Here is a 17,797-nt window from a genome sequence, read left to right as displayed (position 1 = left end):
ATAATCTTTATTATGTTTACATAATGTTCCCTTAATTCAACAACTGAAAATTGCCAGTATTAGAATATGCATAATTTGTAACTACTGCTAAAATACAATAAAACTTTTTTTTTTGGGTGTGGGGGGCGGTGTTTTTTGAGGGGTGTTAGGAGATTGTGTCCCCCCCCAAAACTCAATGGAGAAAATCCCTTCCTGTTGTGGTGAAAGTTTGCACACAGTTGTCAACACGCAGCCATCAGATAAGCATTGTGTGTGTGTGTGTGTGTGTGTGTGTGTGTGTGTCTGTGTGTGTGTGTGTGTGTGTGTGTGTGTGTGTGGTGTGTGTGTGTGTGTGTGTGTGTGTGTGTGTGTGTGTGTGTGTATGTAGGCAGTGCAGAACTTACAGAAGGTCTCATGGGGCTGGCAGCTGTGTGCTGGCAGCTGTGGGCTGGCGGCTCTGTGCTGGCGGCTGGCCCAGAGTTCAAGAGAAGCATGCACTATCACACCCTCAGAACTGCATGACTGAACACACCAACACACAGCAGACATGGGAAATTTGAATCTCCTGGGTGAGGACTTTTGTTTAGTATTTGTTTGCTGAGGTTTAATAAAACATATGTAGGTTTTTCAAGATGTAATTGAGGTTCAGAAATTTAATAATAATACTGATGGACAACAAAGGATATATCAATAATACATATAATGAATTTACATTAACTTAAGAAGCACTGAACATGACAATAAATGGGTAAGGCTGATACATATCCACACTCTTACAAGCACATGAGAGAGTTACAGAGTACAATTAGTGCTCATAACATCAGCTATGGCTGCTGATATTATTTTACATATAGCATCTTAGAATCTTATACACAGTGGACAACACTACTTGCTGGAACAAAACTGTCAGGTGTTCTGGGGTGAACTCTGACAAAACAGAAGGTTGTTTGGTAACACCTACAGTACTGACCTTCCAAAGCTTTACCCCTGTAATCACTGTTTAATTTCCTAGTGTTTCATTCTGCATTCGTTTCATTGCCATGCTCATGAATATTTAATTACTCCTCTACATTATGAATAAAAGATGAAAAAGGAGAAGGACAGAGCTTGAGTAAGTGGCACTATATGGAACACTAGGAGTTTGCACAAGATGAGTTTCACCAAGACTATAATTGTCCTTAAAAGGATGTCAGTAGCTTTATGGAAATAACAAGAACAGATTCTTCAACATTTTTCAAAGAAGTCATGCGGATTGTAGTTTCAGAAGGAAGCAAACATTTATGTGTACAGAAGCCATTGTATGGCAGTTTGCAAATGTAACTAATACAGGAACTGAAAATAAGCAGTAAAACAATTATAACACAAAACACTTTAAGAAAAAAAAATGGTACAAAATGCAATTGCTGTTGCAAAATGGACCATAACATTTAATTTTACAATTTTGCAGCAATGTCTGTTTTATGTGTAATCATATTAAATGATTGTCATCATCACTACAAAGCAATTTATTAGCTATTAAAATAGTTGTTGAACATCTTGCTTTGCATGCCCTGATTATCATGTCTGATGGCATTCCTCAGACTCTGCCAGAACCAAATCTCAGCTGAAGGGTTCCTGGGCCATTCGAGAACACTATTTCCACACAAGCACCGGCGCAGCTGCAAGATTCGAGAATGCTTGAGCACAGGTTGCAACAAGATTAACACCATCACATCCATACCTTCCTCCAGAAGCCTCTGCTGAGCAAGGTAAGCTGCTACCTTAAAAATTGCACTGACTACAAAGCCTTCTGTTAGCACAAACACCGTCTTCCTGCTCCATCGAACACTTTGGTTAAGGTTCTCCAGGATGGATGACCCAGGGGTCCAGTCCCGTTCTTCCAGACACAGGGGCCGGACTCTCTCGCCCCTGTCCTCCAGTTCAACTCGCAGGTGATTCAGGACCCAGTCAGAAGCCCATGGGTCTTTGGTGTCATACATAACAAATGCATCGTAAATGCACTCTGTTATCTTCAGGTTGTGGCTCCTCAGTTTGGCTTTACAGAGCATAATGACATAGGACACATCCCAGTAGAATTGGTGTAATGTGATGGCAGCAAACATTGTGACAAGAATGAGTGTAGTTGAGAAAATATAGAGTATTTGTGCAGTTCTGTCATCGTTGCAGGCATCTTTAAGATCATGGTTGATCATGGGCTGCCCTTTATTGGAGACTGGTAAGTTGCATAAGACCCCTGTTGCAAGATGTGGAATCACTACCTCACTGCTCTCCAACCATAGAACAAAGTCCAGTAGGTCACATGTACAACTGAAAGGATTATTCTCCAGGTACAGTGTTTTTATATAATTTCCATTATATAACCGCAACATAGTCTCGCTGATCATTTCCAGTCTATTAAAACTGAGATCCAGAGTCCAGAGGCTTGTGGCATTCCTGAGGAAGTTGACTCCTAGTGTAGAGATCATGTTATGGCTCAAGTCTAAGATTTTCAGAGAACTTGTTTGAACTGATAGTCTTTCGTTTGTAAAGTGCAACTTGTTCTTGCTTAAATCCAGTATTTCCAAATTAGGTAAAGATTGAAGATTTTCAAAATAAAAACAAGCAAGTTGATTTCTGTTCATGTTGAGGTATATTAGGTTTGGGGGAAAATAGCTCAATATGTCATTTGGGATTTGTTTGAGTTTGTTGAGTGATATATCAAGATGTGTTAGGTTTGTAAGAAATGTGAAAATCCTTTTGAAACCTTTGTCCTTCTTCCACATAATGTCGAGTCGATTCCCTTGAAATTGTAACTCGTTAAGAGAGCTGCTATTCAGGGTCTTGTTACTTAGTGTATTTATTTCATTCCAACTGAGATTGAGCACTTTTAGGTGCTCAAGGTTATTCAAGAATTCTAGAGTGTGACTTACCCCAGCTATCTCAAAGTAATGTTTGTTGTGACTTAAATCCAAAACTTCCAACTCCTTTAATTCACTAAATGCAGATTTTAAGCATAGGTAGACTCGATTATATGACAAGTCCAAGTATTTTAGTTTTGAGAACTGAATAAACTCAGTGCCATTGAAAAATGAACTAATGACATTATTGGAAAGATTAAGACATGTAATATTTCCCACAGCTTGAAATCCCTCTGAACTGATGTGGTATATGTTGTTCCTGCTGAGGTCCAACACTGTCCCTGTTGCCAGACACTCGGGTTTTATGAAGGGAGGATAATACCGGAAGTCTGTGTCTCTGTGAATATAGGGATTAGGCCTGTGATGTTCTTCCTCAGAGTCTTCATCGCTAATACATATTCCATCCTGTTTGCTGGCTTTCATCCCTGTGAATGTAAGCCTATTCTCAATCAAAGAAATGACAGATAAATTTTGAAAATTTTCAAAAAGAGAAAGATTGATCTGCTGGACAAAGTTTACCCCCAGATTTAGAACTGATAGGTTTTTTAAACTAAAGAGAGGTTTCAGGTCTCTTTCACAAAGAGTGTAGAACACGTAGCCCTCAAGATGCAAGGTTTTCAGTGACGTAAGTTGTGAAAAACCTTCTGAGAGTTTTAGTCTTCTAGAAAATGTTTGTAGTGGGTTATTGTATGATAGATCAATGACTTCCACATGGGGTAAAACAGAAAAGAACCCACCACTTTCGATTTCACTAATCAGAAAGTTGAAGGAAAGATATAAGTATTTTAAACTTGCAAGATTCTTAAACCATGATGGATTCAGTGATTGTAATGAATTTCCTGATAATCGTAGCTCTTCCAGTTGGGAGAGATGACAAAAAGCTTGTGCATCAATCTGCATTGCATTATTTTTTGTTTTACAGGGACTACATGGAAAAGGAGCATTGTAACAAATAGGACAGTTTCCAGATAAATCAAGAATTCTTAGCTTTGTTAAGTGTTTCAGCTTGGATTCTTCAACATGCTCAATCATGTTCAGGTGTAAATAAAGTTTTAGGAGAGATTTGGGTAAATATGGTGGTATCTTTTGCAGTCTGTTTTCTAACAAACTAAGGTTTGTCAGATTATTTAAATCAGAAAATGTTCCATTCTGAATATTTAAGGACCCTTGACAACGTCTTTCATGATAGCAGTTATTACTCAAATTAAATTCTGTGATATTTTTCATTTTTGCAAAGTCTGAAATTCCAACCTTCTTAATGTTATTTCCATTTAGGCTTAGACATTGTAATCCAGGTGGAACATCTGTTGGAACAGTTGTGATGCGATTACTGTCAAGTAGCAATACTTGAAGTCTGTCTAAACCAGAAAAAAAGAGTTTGTCTTTATCAATAACATTCTGTATTACATTGCCCTTGAGGTTGATGAATGTTACATTGGGGAGATTGCAGAAGGAGTTCTTTGTCACTATCCTTATTTTATTATTACTCAGGTTGAGATGAGTGGTGTTCCACAGACAGATTTGTGGAACTATGTTTAGTTTTCTTCTTGAACAGTCTAAATAAACAGAGGTGTTAGATAATGTAATATCACAGGGTATACTCTTCCAAGAGCAACTAAGACCATGTGAAGAATAAACACAGAAAATCAAAATTAAGGTGAACATCATTTTTCTGGAGATGTAATGACCATGACCTGTGGATAGGGGGGAGAAATCTAAAATAAGATTTGCAACTCTACATTGCCTGTTAAATACACACAGATACCTCACAGAGATAAACATGTCAGCCTGGAAATTAATTCAGATATATTGTTAAATACATGATTCATAAATACTTATTTCATTACCATTACTAAAGGGCCAATTTTAGAATAAATCCTTCATGACACTTGACAAACATTTATAAATGCTTATTCCAAAAACATGTCAAATCGGTCAAAAACATCACTAAAATATCTTACACAGCAGTTTTCCATGTCATTATTATGACAGTACAGTAGATACAAAACATCTTTTTAAGCCCTCACTTTTGTTACATTTTACCAACAGCTTCACTTGACAAGATGTCTCATATCATCTTTATGTCACCCTGACATACCAACAAACACAGATGCAAAGTCAGTTGTCAAAATGCTCACACAAACTGTCTTGACATCATATGTCACCAAAAATCTGTGACAACATTATTATGAGAACTTGACACCAAAGTTGACAAAAGCATCTTTTATGACAGCTTATGCATGTTGGAATAAGTATTTATAAATGCTTTTGTATGTTCACATCAATTGTCATGAAGGGCTTATGTACATCTACATCATGCATTTCAGTAATGTTACCCATATGTCTTTGCCAAAATTAGCACATATTTTGATGATGATAACCCTTATTTCCCAGAAAAGAAAAACATGAAACAACATGACTTTTGAGCTCGATCAGTTACAAAACATCTGTAATTTTTGTATTATAAGCAAAATTGAATGCTTACCTTGGCAGCCTTTCCACATTGTAAAATTAAAGTATGACTATTAGCCAATTTAAACTCTCTCTTTAACAGAACCTGAACTTCTCTTTTCCAGTTTCGGAAGGCAACTTTCAGTATGAGTAAAGCGGATATTGTGTATGAAATGCTGGCAGAAAGGTGCCACTTGCCACTTACACTTGCCAGGTGTAAAGAAGTACTGGGGAGTGAACAGGACCAAAATCACATTCCCAAGACAAAAACCAAAAGAACAGGCTAAGGTTACAAACCGAAGGAAGAGAGAATAAAGGTTCCAAAATGCCAAAATCCTCCTGAGAAACAAAACAAGAAGAGAAAACTGGCAAGATCAAAGAGAAATCAAGATTTTTACCAAGCTTGATCAGTGTGGGCGTGACTGATCTGTGTGGGAGTGGCTGATTGGTATGGGCATAGCTGATCAGTATGGGTGTGGCTGATTGGTGTGGGTGTGGCTTACCGTTATGGGAATGGCTGATTGGTGTGGGTGTGGCTGATCAGTGTGGGTATGGTGATTGATAGTCAACGATGGAGCTGCTTGATGATGTGAAATATTGTTTTGATATTGATATTCTTCTTTTCTTCACACTACATCAGCAAATATACAAATGGACTTTATTTAAAATAAGTCAGTGTTATTTTTCACTTCCCTTAAACAAACAGCACGAAGTAGGCTGTTGTCGACCTTGTGGTCTCGAACTGTGAATTTCCCCTAATATTCCTGTTACATGTGAAAACTGTCACTGAACGAACAATGTAACTGAGCACTGTCCAAACAGATGTTAGCAAACCCAGACATGCTGTAAACCTATTGCTTAATAATAAGAACATGTAGTTTTTAATCAAGGTGTGGTGGACTTGCATTTCCACAATAGTTAATTTCTCTCCTCACAAGTCCAAGCACCCTAACACAATGAGTATTGTAGTCATTTTCTAAGCTTATACAAATGAAAAGTAAAAAGAACACAACAACCAAAACCAAAAACAGACAAACAATCAAAAAAGATTCATTTAACATATGTCAATTTGTTGACGTAGTAATTTTCTAAAAAAGAAAAATTTCCCAAATCACTGTTAACAGAGCCAGCTATGTTCAGGCCATCTGCAGCAGTGACTTCTCAGCACTCACATCTCAAAGCTGCTGTCGTATTAGTATGCAACAGAGAACTGGTGACTGCAAGTGGACACTCCAGCAATTAGATGCATAGCACTCTGGCTGAACCCACAGTGGTGCCGGAGCTCATCTTCTCTGCACCTGGGGGCAGCTTTCATGTATCGCTTTTCAGCTGCTGCTACGTGTTTCACATGCGGATTGGACAGCTATTAATTTTAAACGTGTTGTATCCACGCAGCCAAGTCTACTCCTGCACTTAGCAAAGATAAGAGATAAAGAGGCCCCTCGGTTTGCCACTGAAACTTTTTTTTCTTAAAGCCTCAGTCATTCACTTTTCCAGTGTGTCTACATTAAAGTGTTATATTTTATAGGAATGAGACTATCGTGAGCTCATCATACCTCAAAAGCCATCCTTGTTATCGTCTGGTGAACTGATCTGCTCTGGATTATTTCACTTCACTCTGTCCTGTGAGTGGGAGTTTTGCGCTTGAGCAGAAAAGTGTTTGAGGATTGAGAGTCCATGTTGAGAATCAGTTCAAAGTATCAGGCTATTTTTTGTTGTGTGTAATGCCTACAAGGATTTCACACCTGGTTCTCAACCCAAATAAAACCCAGGAGGGTGTTTGGCTCTTATGTGTGCTTTGAAATCTCAACATCAAAACATGTAGCTTATTAGAACTTGCTGCCGGTAAGCAACCCAAACAAACAGACTGCAAACAGACTGCTTCTTCAGAGTTGGCATCTGATGTTTAGAGTCACATGTAGTGAATACTCAGGCTTTTGATCCCATGGTCTTTGTAGAATTGGGCTACGGCTGTGTAGTAGAAACTCAAACAGTGAAACAGGAAGCCCTTCTGTTCTGGCATGTTCTGCTCATTCCTAAAGTACTGTGTGGGAACAGCAAGGGTAAGGGTCTGGATCAGTTCTGCCAGGACACTGGGGGAGAGTGACGTTTTGCTTGCTTTACTGCATTTTTGCACCTTTTCATGTCTAGCAACATTTTATATGAAATACGTTTCTCTAAACGCTAAAATGCAGAGTGCCCCAGCCTTTATCTGCTTTGTGCTGGATGAGATCATGTGATCTTTCTTTTTGTCCAGTGCAGTGGACTGCACTGTCCATTTATGCTTTTGGAGTGCTATAGCTGTTGAAGATACAAATGAGCCAGGGTTAATACCTGACTTTTTAGCAAATACAACACCTTCTATAAAAGTCCTCTACTACTCTTTAGAAATATCCTGTTTAAAGTGTCATGATTACAGTTTTTACATTTAATACTTTATATATTTCAGATATTATGTTAATTACTTAATTGAATCACATCGACATAAATTGGTCTTTCTTAGTAAATTTTGCTTGATGCATGAATTTCAGCAGATATAAGTATTAATGAATGGAAATGTAAAGAACTTGGAAGAGTGTCAAAAGAGAGGAACCTTATATCATTTTATATGCTTGTTAAGCTCAGGCCATAAGACAGCCTGCTCTTTCACGCCTTTAAAAAGATGTCCTTCATAGCTCAATTAGTCTGCCCTGATTCCCAGAGAAGCATTTATTTAATAATGCTCAGGAATAAAGAGGCTAATTATAAGCCTTTCTTTTGTAACAGGGAGCCCTTGTTTCTTTCCCTTGGTAACATTGTGGGGTGTTGGATGTTCTCACAAAGCCCATTCTGTACAGTGCTTCATCTATTATCTGGTGCCTCTACTACCCCAAAACTACCCAAATATGGCAGACATCCCTGCAGAGTGTCACATGCAACTTACATGAATGCTCTCACTGGAAGCACTGAGGGTTTGCAGTAAAGAAAAACTGGAAAAATGTGTAATTAATTAAAAATGATGTGCCAATTGCTAGGATTCAAAACAGTGATTTAATAGTCAATATTCAAATTAGGCCTTTTTGTTTTACATTTAGATTCTTGAATGTGTCCAGTACACTGAGTCATGAACTGTTTGTCTTGCTTGATACTGAGTTTGAACTTTCATTTAATAAGAAATAGGTACAAAAAGCCTTAAGAGATATTAGCTTATATCATAACTCAAGTGACAGAAGTTTCTGTGTAACAATAGTGATAGTTTGACAGCATAATTATTCCCCCCAATTTGAATAAATCTGAATATTTTAACCTTAGGGAGATGACAGCTCAGTACCGTATTCTTATTCCAAGAGTTACTGAATGACATTAACAGTGACCATGACAAGTATTCCATTGAAAATGATTCTGTCCTAAACTTTGTTCTCATAGGCATTAAGTTGTTGTCATTCACAAACAAAAGACACTTGTTTGAACATTGTATAGAAGCAGTATACTGAAATCCCATGCACACACAAGTTCATATATAGATGCATAAATAGTATATATAAATATTTGTATATTATAAACATATAGTCAATGACATGATTCCCTTAAATCCATGATTCCGTTAAATGTGCTTCAGATAAAATTTAATTTCTCAATATTATAAGTATATTATGGGAACTGTACACTTGAATGTATGTCAAAATAATAAACTCTCCTATTATATAGGTGTAGGCAAAATGCACTAAATAAAATATTACAGCAATTCAGTTCTAGCTCTTGTTTTAATTTTCACAACAGTGGACTGACTAAACACTAACCTGGGTACCTAGAGCCAGAAGGCAAAGCTGAAAACAGACAGATGAAAGAGTGGCAAAAACATTTTTGACACTTAAATAATAAATAAAATTTGGAAGACTTGGAAGCAAAAGAACAAATATGACTAATCCATGACATTAAAGGTCAAAATCTTAGTTGGCAGTGCTTTTTTTCAACAGTGGAAAACATGCACACTTAGCCCCAATTACTCTCTCTTACACAGTCCATGGTTTGACCTTCGCTTGCTGGGGCTTTGTCCAGGTTCCACCTTCAGCTCTTTGTACTGAAGCTGGAAAGGACAGATGACATACAAAGTTAGAGGAGACCTGATGTTGGCACTGCTGGACTTTCAATCCTTTTGTCAGTTTGTTTATGCACAGGTGCACGGTGAGCAGAGGGTCACTAACCACTTGCATGTCCGATGGAACTCTGGAGAGGAAGTCCAGCAGTTCGTTGTTATCAATGAGGTAGGGGTCACGAAGTTTCTTGGTGAATTTATTGACACCTGCATGAAATGTGTTGGTTTGGTTACAGACAGCACTGAGCCTCTGTGTGGATGCCCAAACTCTGGTTAATAGTTTAAAAAAAGGCATGTTGCATTTTACTCCAAGCTAACCAAAACAGTCAGTAAACAGTGTAGTGACAGAACGCTTACCCCAGACTAACACAATGTACCTGAGAGGAATCAAGTACATTAAGAAAGAGGCGACACACAGTGCTGCTATGGCTAACCAGCTAAGGAAAGGCACGGTCCAGTTAAACGTACTGCAGAGAGAAACAGAGGAAAAGAGTGATCCACACTACAAAGCACATCTCCAACCTGCACTGCCTTAAATGAAGAACACCTACCATAACAGATCCAATCAGCCAAAGACCAAACTGTGCAAAAGTGATAACTTACTTCTTTATCCTTTCTCCACAGGAGGCCACCTCATCTAGGACTGTCTGGACACTGATGCAGATATCTTGAATGGCATACAGCTTGTCCAGTAAGCCCTTTTTATCACAGTGGCATTCAGTTAAACAATCATTTAGAATATTATGTTCTCCAAAATGAAATTAAATCTTAATTAATAAACAATATATAGTCCACTTATCTCTCTACCAATTCTTTTGACCAAGTGCCATTTTATGAAAGAAATGTAACTGTATTAGTTTAATTTGACAATCAAGATGAAAAAAAAACAATAGCTTTCAGAAAAAATGTAAAACAACAGACTAGACCTGGTCTTTCTAAGTGACATAGGTCCAACAGAAACCTGCAGAAATCCAAAATAAAAAGAAAATGACGGAGACAATGAGCGGCAAAGAAAGTGAGATGTGATTATAAACATCCTGTTGGGATGTTTCCAATCACCCCACCAGTGGGGTGGTTCCCTGTGTGAGCTCTCATGCCTCTTCTGGGAAGGAGTCATATGCTCTGATATATTACACAATAGCACCACATCTCTGGCAGCAGCAGTAATGTCAATTTTATCTCATAGGTTTAATCAAGTGCAATGTTTCTCAAAATACAAGATTAGTCAAGAGAACAGAGTTTGAACAATGTGCATCCGAGGAAGTTCTTGCTTATATCTTCTACCACTGAATTAAGTAAAACTGTAGTTCTTTTAAATGCACAGCTCAAATTTAAGGTTGATTTTCTTAGCCATATAAGCACTGTGCTGGCTGGTTGTGGTCATAGGGAATGCTGTGACATATTGCCTGGTTTGACCTTTTGCCTTTATCTATGATGACAGCAATGGAGAAAATGAGGGCAAAGGAATGAGGTTATGTTATTCTTCCCCCCGGCAACAAGTGAATCGTCCCCTATATATTAACAGGGGCAATTTATGGAGGCTAAGAGAGTGATATCTACCCTTGGCCCATTTTCCTAACCAGCCAGCAGTTTAAGTACAAACACATGCCAGGACTAACTCAGTGACTGTGTGGACTCCCAGTTAATCAGAAACAGGTGCTTGTGTCATTCAGGCCAAAACAGTCCCATTAGCCCCAAGGGCCAAAGGCTTACCAGCTAATGGCTGCCTTGTGGTAGACAAAGGGTTACTGGAATTAGGATGCAACAGCTGGGGTTAAACATCTGAGATACGTTGAGCATAGCATAATCCACAGGTGCAATTAAAAGATAGCACTGACAGATATATTATGGGATGTTTTGTTCCTTTTGGCACTTCCTTGGAGCCAGCTGCTGAGTAAAAATGAAATGATAACGATGTAGGCTGAACAAGGTGTCCTTTTGATCAGCATTAAGTATATTGCTGTATTATACAGTATAATATCCATGAAAGATAAACTACAATTTTTTTCTAGCAGGTCTTCTTGGGGTGATTCCATGAGAAGTAAAATGAGCATTGAGGAAGCGCGTACTGAGAATTTTAATGTCTGCCATGTCCTTGGCCTTTGCCCTTCTCACAGTCAAGATGTTGTTTGACAGAGACTGAATTGGATAAAACACATAACAGCATAATATATAACACGTACTGTGACCTATAATACATTCTCACAAGCTTTATCATACCTTATCATCTTTATCAAATTCGTCATCTTCATTTTCAAAAATGTCCTCGATTGCTTGCTGTTGGGTACAATTTTTTTTAAATGATCAGATATTATTCAAGCAGTCTTAAAGAATGTTTACAAAAACCTGAATCTGAATGCACAATAGATGAGTTTTCATTCATTTAAATATCAGCATCAAAATCAAGTAAATATACTCTGTGTAGTTAATACTGACATTAGTTGATATTTAGGAAAAATACATTGTAGTAGACCTAGTACATAAGATGACAAAACAGTGACTCCTAAATTCTTACTGTGATACAGCACCACTTCTATTTGCAAATATGTATCTATATTTAACAAGGGTACTATAATAATTAAGAAACACAAAGAGCTCTTGAATAATAAAAAAAAATGTGTAAGAACTACAAAGGCTCTCTATTTCAGCTAAAAACGTTTAATTTTGTAGTGAAGAAATATTATTTTATTGTTTTGTGCCTTATCTGAAGCATAACATATCCAAGTTCTTTAGCTGGGGGTTTCTGAATAAAAATGTAATAAACATTTTGATGGTGTAGTGTAATTGGCAAGTGGACAACCTCTCCAATAAGGGTGCTTATTAAAATGAATTAGGACTCATTCTATGTCTCTACAATTAAACCAGAATCAGTTTTCATATATACTTGCCTTGGCCACATTCACCAAGGCATGAAATTACTTTGACAAATTTAATTGGAAGAAAAAGTAAATAAACTTGGTAAATGGAATGACGCTTTTAAATGCAAGTATCTCTTCTCCCTTTTTTAATTATCTGAAGTAAATGGAATAAAATATTATTATACAAGTACACTTTTGAAAAGTACCCATTCCAGTTATAAGATGACTTCTTTATTAACTGGAAATGACTGACTTTCCAAGTATTGCTTTCCAAATGGTCAAATTATGTATTGAAAAATAAGTTTTAAAAAATAGTAAATAATAATCTTCTATGGCAATTTTACACAATGTCAACTGCAATATATAGCAACTTATTTGAAGACATTTGAGGATGTTTTCTATGCATTGTAATGAATGTGAAATGAATGCACCAAGACATTTTGCACTGTAAGACTGATTAGCTGTTGTTTCTGTTCAGTAGTAGCATACATAAGGTCCCACTTTACGGCTGATTTGCTCACCATGTTTCTTTCAGTTTCCCTCCCAGAGGCCAGCATGTAGTGGCCCCAGCCAAGGAGCACTAGCAGGGACAGTGGAACCATGTAGAACTCAAAGTTCCACACCACCAACACAAATGCCTGCACAGCACACAGTAGTACACAGTCTCAGAGAGCACACATCACACTTTAAACATTTGAAACAATGTGCTACTTTCGGTTTTGAACAGGGTTCTTACTATTAATACATAAATTGTGAATATAATCGTGTGTAAAAAAAAAAATATGGTGATTATTATAGTGTGCTTGTATTCTGTAATATTTAATTTCCATATTCCAAGTACATATGACAGCTAGCCTGAGGAGGGATGTTGTGAGGAATGGAAAGTGCAGACAGCTTAGGAAGACAGGTACATTACTGGAGCTCAGTGTGTGCACAAAAGCCACAGAAAGAGAACTGTGGGCATTGAACTGTAGTGGGCTGTGGAGCTCGGCCTGTGGGCCGGATCGAGAGGTCAACGGCGGGTCACACCCAATCTGAGCAGCACAGATCAGCCCCATTCTGCTCGGCCCAAAGCTGAGAGTACTCCCATCAACCCCCAACCAGAAGAGCATTCCCATCCCCACCAAACAGCCTTAATGTTATGCAATTTGCCCACAGCCATACACAATACCCCCCTCTATTGCTGAAGTAGCTTGGCTGTGAGAATGTATATTTGTGTAATTGTGCATACATATGTGTGCATGTGTGCAGTCATGTTACATACCAGGAAAGCACAAATGCTCCTCTGGGTCGACTCCCACTCAACACAGCTGTTGATGTATGAACCCACAGTAATGAGAAACATGATGCAGCGCTTTACTCTATTAAAGTTCCGCTGCAGCACCTGTGAAGACGGGAGGGGAGAGGAAGAGGAAGATCTGAATATAAAACTGTAATGTTAATGTTATGCTGCTGTTCTAGATTTTAAAAGTGAGGCATTCTGGGATGATTATTTAAAAATATTCACAGTGAAGGATAAAGAAAAAGTCCCCACATGGATCAGTCAGACTCCACTATCCTCCCCACCCAGAGAGAACTTCAGTTGACACCATGTGGCACAGCTGGGACTCGATCCCAAATCGCGCCTCTAGTAGTATGCTGAACTGCTTATTCCATTTCAGATAAATGAATTTAAAGAAAGGCTCTCAAGCTAGGCTTTCAACAAGTTAAAGAGACAACATGCAAATTCCGGGCAGTGGCAATACTAAAATCATCAGCAGAGTCTGCCGTCCTCATTTCGGTACACATGTGGAATTTGTGGGCCATGGTATTGTGAGGACTCTCAGCACTGAGCCCAGCAGGCAAGCCGTGAAGTTTGCCTGTTCGCCTGAAAAGCTGCCTTTGGGGCAAGGCTGCTTCAGCCCAGCCCCTCCAATTCAGGCCCTTTTGTTGTGCAGGCACATTGAGATGGTGGACAATGGGCGCACTCCGCAGTGGTGCCACCGGCCGCCCTTCTGGGGTGGCCCTCTCTTCTCGCACCAGCCGGCTTGACATTTCTATTGAACGGCCAGAGCGGGTGAGGGCGAGGGGCTCCCCCGCCGCAGCGCTGTCTCGAACGGTCCACACCATTGTGTGATCGCATGGGCCTCACTGACCCCCATTGGAGGAATTCTCCCAAACCTTCGCGCTTTGATTTGAGCCATCATGACAGCCTGTTGGATTAGGAGAACGCTCAATGCAGGGTTCAAGTATCCCTACCTGCTTCGACACTTTGCATTCATCTTCTATATACTTCTGTTCGAGCGGCACAAAGGTGCGCAAGCTGGCTTTCACCTGAGAGACCAACATAAGCGAACACATGCAATTAGTTACAATTTGCACTGGAATATTATTGTACTCTCTCCACATAATTAATTAGCATTTATTAGTGCATGACAGTGCCATGGAAACGAAAGAGAGCGTGTGTGTGAGAGCGAGGGTTGTGGCAGGGAGTGTGCAGAGGAGCACTCACACTGTTGAAGATAACGTCTGCTTCAAGGAAGATGACCCCCTTTGTTGGCCCTGTCAGCTCCTTGTTTTTCAAGACGTAGGCCTTCTGTTCGCCACTGTGAATCTGCAGGAAGAAGACGTGACAGCCTGCTGTCTGGCAGAACCCCAGAGGACCCCCCCCATCCTGACCCTTGCCCCGCCAACCGCGGCAACATCAAACAACCACCCCCACCCAGCCCAACTCCTCCCCCTCCCTAGTCACTCCACCACATCTCTCCCCAAACTCTGACAAGTACCATCTCATTACCAACAATCCTCTGTCACTGAGACATTACCCAACTGCCAGGAGGGTTCTGCCACCCAGCTGTGGGCTGTTTACAAGTGTGATTGGACGGGTAATCAGTCCCAGGCTGCAGTGTTAATGTTAAGCTTTGAACATGCAGAACTGCTGAGCACTGCTGAGACTTACATTTAATAATGGAATGGCCACTTTGCCCAGAAAATCAGCACTTCGGTCTCTGTCCTCATCATATACAGAGACCTCCAACACTGAGTGGATGTCTTTCACATTCCTGTGTTAAGAGCAAATTCAATAATATGTTGTCAGAGGCTTAATTATCAACTGCTCTCACTACAAGTACACTCTTACAAAACGGCTCTTAAAAGGCTGATAACAGGGTTGTTGGGATTTTTGGATACAGATATAAAAAGAATCTTTCTCAGAAAAAAAGAATTGTTGAAAAAAGTGTATTGATGCATAGGGATAAGACAGTGACATAACCATGACAAAAGATCAGAGTTTATTCTTCTGTTAGGCTTCTTCATATATCATGGAAGACGATACTCCAAAATAGACAATACTCCAAAAAAGCTATAATAAAAAAGATAAAGAGAAATTTCTAACAGGGCTTCTAGCAAAACCTAGAAGGTTCTTTATAGGACCTCCAGGCAAAAGCTTACCTGACAGCATAAGCATTTCCCTTACAGGGGAAGTCTGTATGAAGCCCATAACAGATTTACAAGCATTTTTTATGAGTGTAGTTTTTGGAAGAGATTAAACCATTCCATCATAGTTATATTAACACTGAAGATGACAATTCACATATTTGATTAATGTCATTTGAAATAGCTGTGCAGTTTTCCTAGTCACTTACAAAGTAAAGACTTTATTCCACTTAGGGTTTAGATTTTTGTATACTGTATGTGTCTGCAGACGATCATTACATAGCTCCACTACACAGAATGGATCACTTTTCCCTGTAACACAGACAAACATATTTTGTGGTTTTAAAGGTCTGCACAAATGTACAATAATTACAGTAATGAGAGAAGTATGTTCATTAAAACAGAAAAACACTTCACTGCATTTCTTGAATGCCTTGACAAATATGGGGACTCTGATCATAGCTAAAGTAAATGTTGGTTTTTTTAACTATTACAGTTGTGCACAGAAAAAAACATTAAAAACACTCTATCATACACCTGAATTTTATTTTATTTTTGTTTGTGTTTTCATGTTTGTGTATGCATGCATTACTGTGCAAGTGTGCGTGTGTGTGCACGTATGTGCATTTTTAAAAGGCCTTTGTCCATCTTTGCTGGAGTAGCACTAAGAGGGGAGTGTGAAATCAGAACCCAGGAGGTGGGCTCCTCCAATGAGAGACCTCCAGTAAGCCCAGGGTGAGTGAGGCAGCACTCCCAGTGGAGGAAACTCTCATCTCAGGGTCTTGCAAGCTAAAGTATTCCAAAAGGATTTTTGCATCATGATTTTAAAGGAATACTCTTTTAAAACATTTTTCAACATTCTCCACCTACTGCATCTGTAGCCTACAATTGATTACCATAAAAAATACATTTGATGTGTTTCTCTGTGAAATACCCTTAGGTCTCACTCATAAGTGTGCTTTTCCAAATTTAGTGAAACTAACAGAAAATATTGTCTGTGGTAATTGATAATGAAAAAATATGTTGGAGTATAAGTCTCAAATTGCATGTCATAATACTTACCATTTTGTCACTGTAATTAAAACTTTTAAGTTAATGAAAAACCTTTGTTTTAGTTATTAGTGGACCTCAGACACTGTTCACATATAGAGAGTTACACAAGTTAAATATAAAAAAGCTACTCTCCTCATGAGAACTGGCAGTGTGCACAACTCTCAGTGGTGGCAATACTAAAACCATCTTGCCTTCTTGTATCAGCACTTAGAAACAAGCTTTCAACCGTTATGCTTGGATCTGAAGGTAAAATGTGGCCGATACATCTCAGCAAGACTTTAGTGAGGTTATGCATGTGTGCCCCTCTTCCACTTTTTACCTGTGATGTCAGCAGCCATCAGACCCTCTGCTCGTAAGATCTTTACTTGAACAATTCCAATATCATTCAGATTACAGAAAGACCTCAGCAGTCTCTGAAAAGGAAAGAAAGGAGAAAAGCAAGAAATAAGAGCAATGGTGGAATTGTAGCCTGCCAGCCACACCTGAGCAAGGTCAGGAACCTCTTTGAAACTCTAGCAGGTCCTGGAGACAGATGCCAACCAAGTGTGAACCTTGTGGGAGAAACCATACAGGGACAAACGTCTGTGCTGTGGGTACCTACAATGAACATTGTGCTGCCACTTCAGATTATCTGTGGGCTCTTAGCAATACGTCTTCATTGGACTCACTTTTTCTCAAAGAGGGTCAGTATGCAGTGGTGATGAGCATTCTGTAAAGCATACACTGACTGGCTCTCCAGGGAGACGGGCAGAACAATGGCTTGCGGTGAATAGAGCTCCAGCGAGGCTTAGCATCGGCTGAGATATCGTTCTCTTTGTTCAGCACAGCCGCAGCCCCCACCATAATCCTTTTCCAGTGGAAAGCATGATGAGCTCAGACCACACTCATCTGTCAATAATCTAGCTCCCCCATCTGGACATTTAGATGAACTGCGTGGTAGGGATCTCCAAAGGAAGTATGCATCCAGTGAAGTGTAGCATTTAGTTTCAGGTTCATTTTATTAAAAGCTTTGTTTAGTTATAAACAATTTTTTTACAAAATAAAAAAGAGCCAGATTAGTGTTGAAAATA

General features: G+C 39.1%; 2 protein-coding genes and 1 long non-coding RNA gene across 7 annotated transcripts in view; 1 reads left to right on the top strand and 2 right to left on the bottom strand.

Annotated features, from left to right (window-relative positions):
* Positions 1 to 614: 614 nt before the first annotated feature.
* tlr8b (toll-like receptor 8b) lies at positions 615 to 5,415 on the bottom strand. Its single transcript, XM_027019403.2, has 2 exons — positions 5,362 to 5,415; positions 615 to 4,570 (listed from the first exon to the last, which is right to left on the bottom strand). The coding sequence occupies exons 1-2, from the start codon at positions 5,378 to 5,380 to the stop codon at positions 1,488 to 1,490; spliced, it is 3,102 nt and encodes a 1,033-aa protein (XP_026875204.2). The 5' UTR covers positions 5,381 to 5,415; the 3' UTR covers positions 615 to 1,487.
* On the top strand, positions 2,224 to 12,433 carry LOC113583211. 2 transcript variants are annotated; one of them, XR_003411242.2, is made up of 4 exons: positions 2,224 to 2,306; positions 9,470 to 9,571; positions 10,027 to 10,093; positions 11,415 to 12,433. It is a non-coding gene; the product is annotated as an uncharacterized LOC113583211 (long non-coding RNA). The 2 variants fall into 2 exon arrangements; XR_003411241.2 differs by lacking the exon at positions 11,415 to 12,433 and having other exon boundaries at positions 10,027 to 11,404.
* Positions 8,357 to 17,797, bottom strand: part of mctp1b (multiple C2 domains, transmembrane 1b) — a 23,666-nt gene continuing 14,225 nt past the window's right edge. For all 4 annotated transcript variants that reach the window (XM_035535303.1, XM_035535304.1, XM_035535305.1 and 1 more), the window contains 12 exons: positions 17,047 to 17,140; positions 15,884 to 15,986; positions 15,199 to 15,301; positions 14,752 to 14,853; positions 14,499 to 14,573; positions 13,525 to 13,644; positions 12,782 to 12,898; positions 11,623 to 11,679; positions 10,006 to 10,100; positions 9,760 to 9,869; positions 9,512 to 9,609; positions 8,357 to 9,393 (listed from right to left, as the gene is read on the bottom strand). In XM_035535303.1, coding sequence (XP_035391196.1) covers positions 9,310 to 9,393; positions 9,512 to 9,609; positions 9,760 to 9,869; positions 10,006 to 10,100; positions 11,623 to 11,679; positions 12,782 to 12,898; positions 13,525 to 13,644; positions 14,499 to 14,573; positions 14,752 to 14,853; positions 15,199 to 15,301; positions 15,884 to 15,986; positions 17,047 to 17,140 — 1,158 coding nt within the window. In that variant the 3' untranslated portion in view covers positions 8,357 to 9,309. The remainder of the gene's footprint in view (positions 9,394 to 9,511; positions 9,610 to 9,759; positions 9,870 to 10,005; positions 10,101 to 11,622; positions 11,680 to 12,781; positions 12,899 to 13,524; positions 13,645 to 14,498; positions 14,574 to 14,751; positions 14,854 to 15,198; positions 15,302 to 15,883; positions 15,987 to 17,046; positions 17,141 to 17,797) is intronic.

The sequence above is a fragment of the Electrophorus electricus genome, chromosome 17, assembly GCF_013358815.1.
Source record: "Electrophorus electricus isolate fEleEle1 chromosome 17, fEleEle1.pri, whole genome shotgun sequence".
Lineage (NCBI taxonomy): Eukaryota > Metazoa > Chordata > Actinopteri > Gymnotiformes > Gymnotidae > Electrophorus > Electrophorus electricus.
Note: the sequence above shows the minus strand (reverse complement) of the source record. Positions and strands in the feature narration are given on the sequence as shown.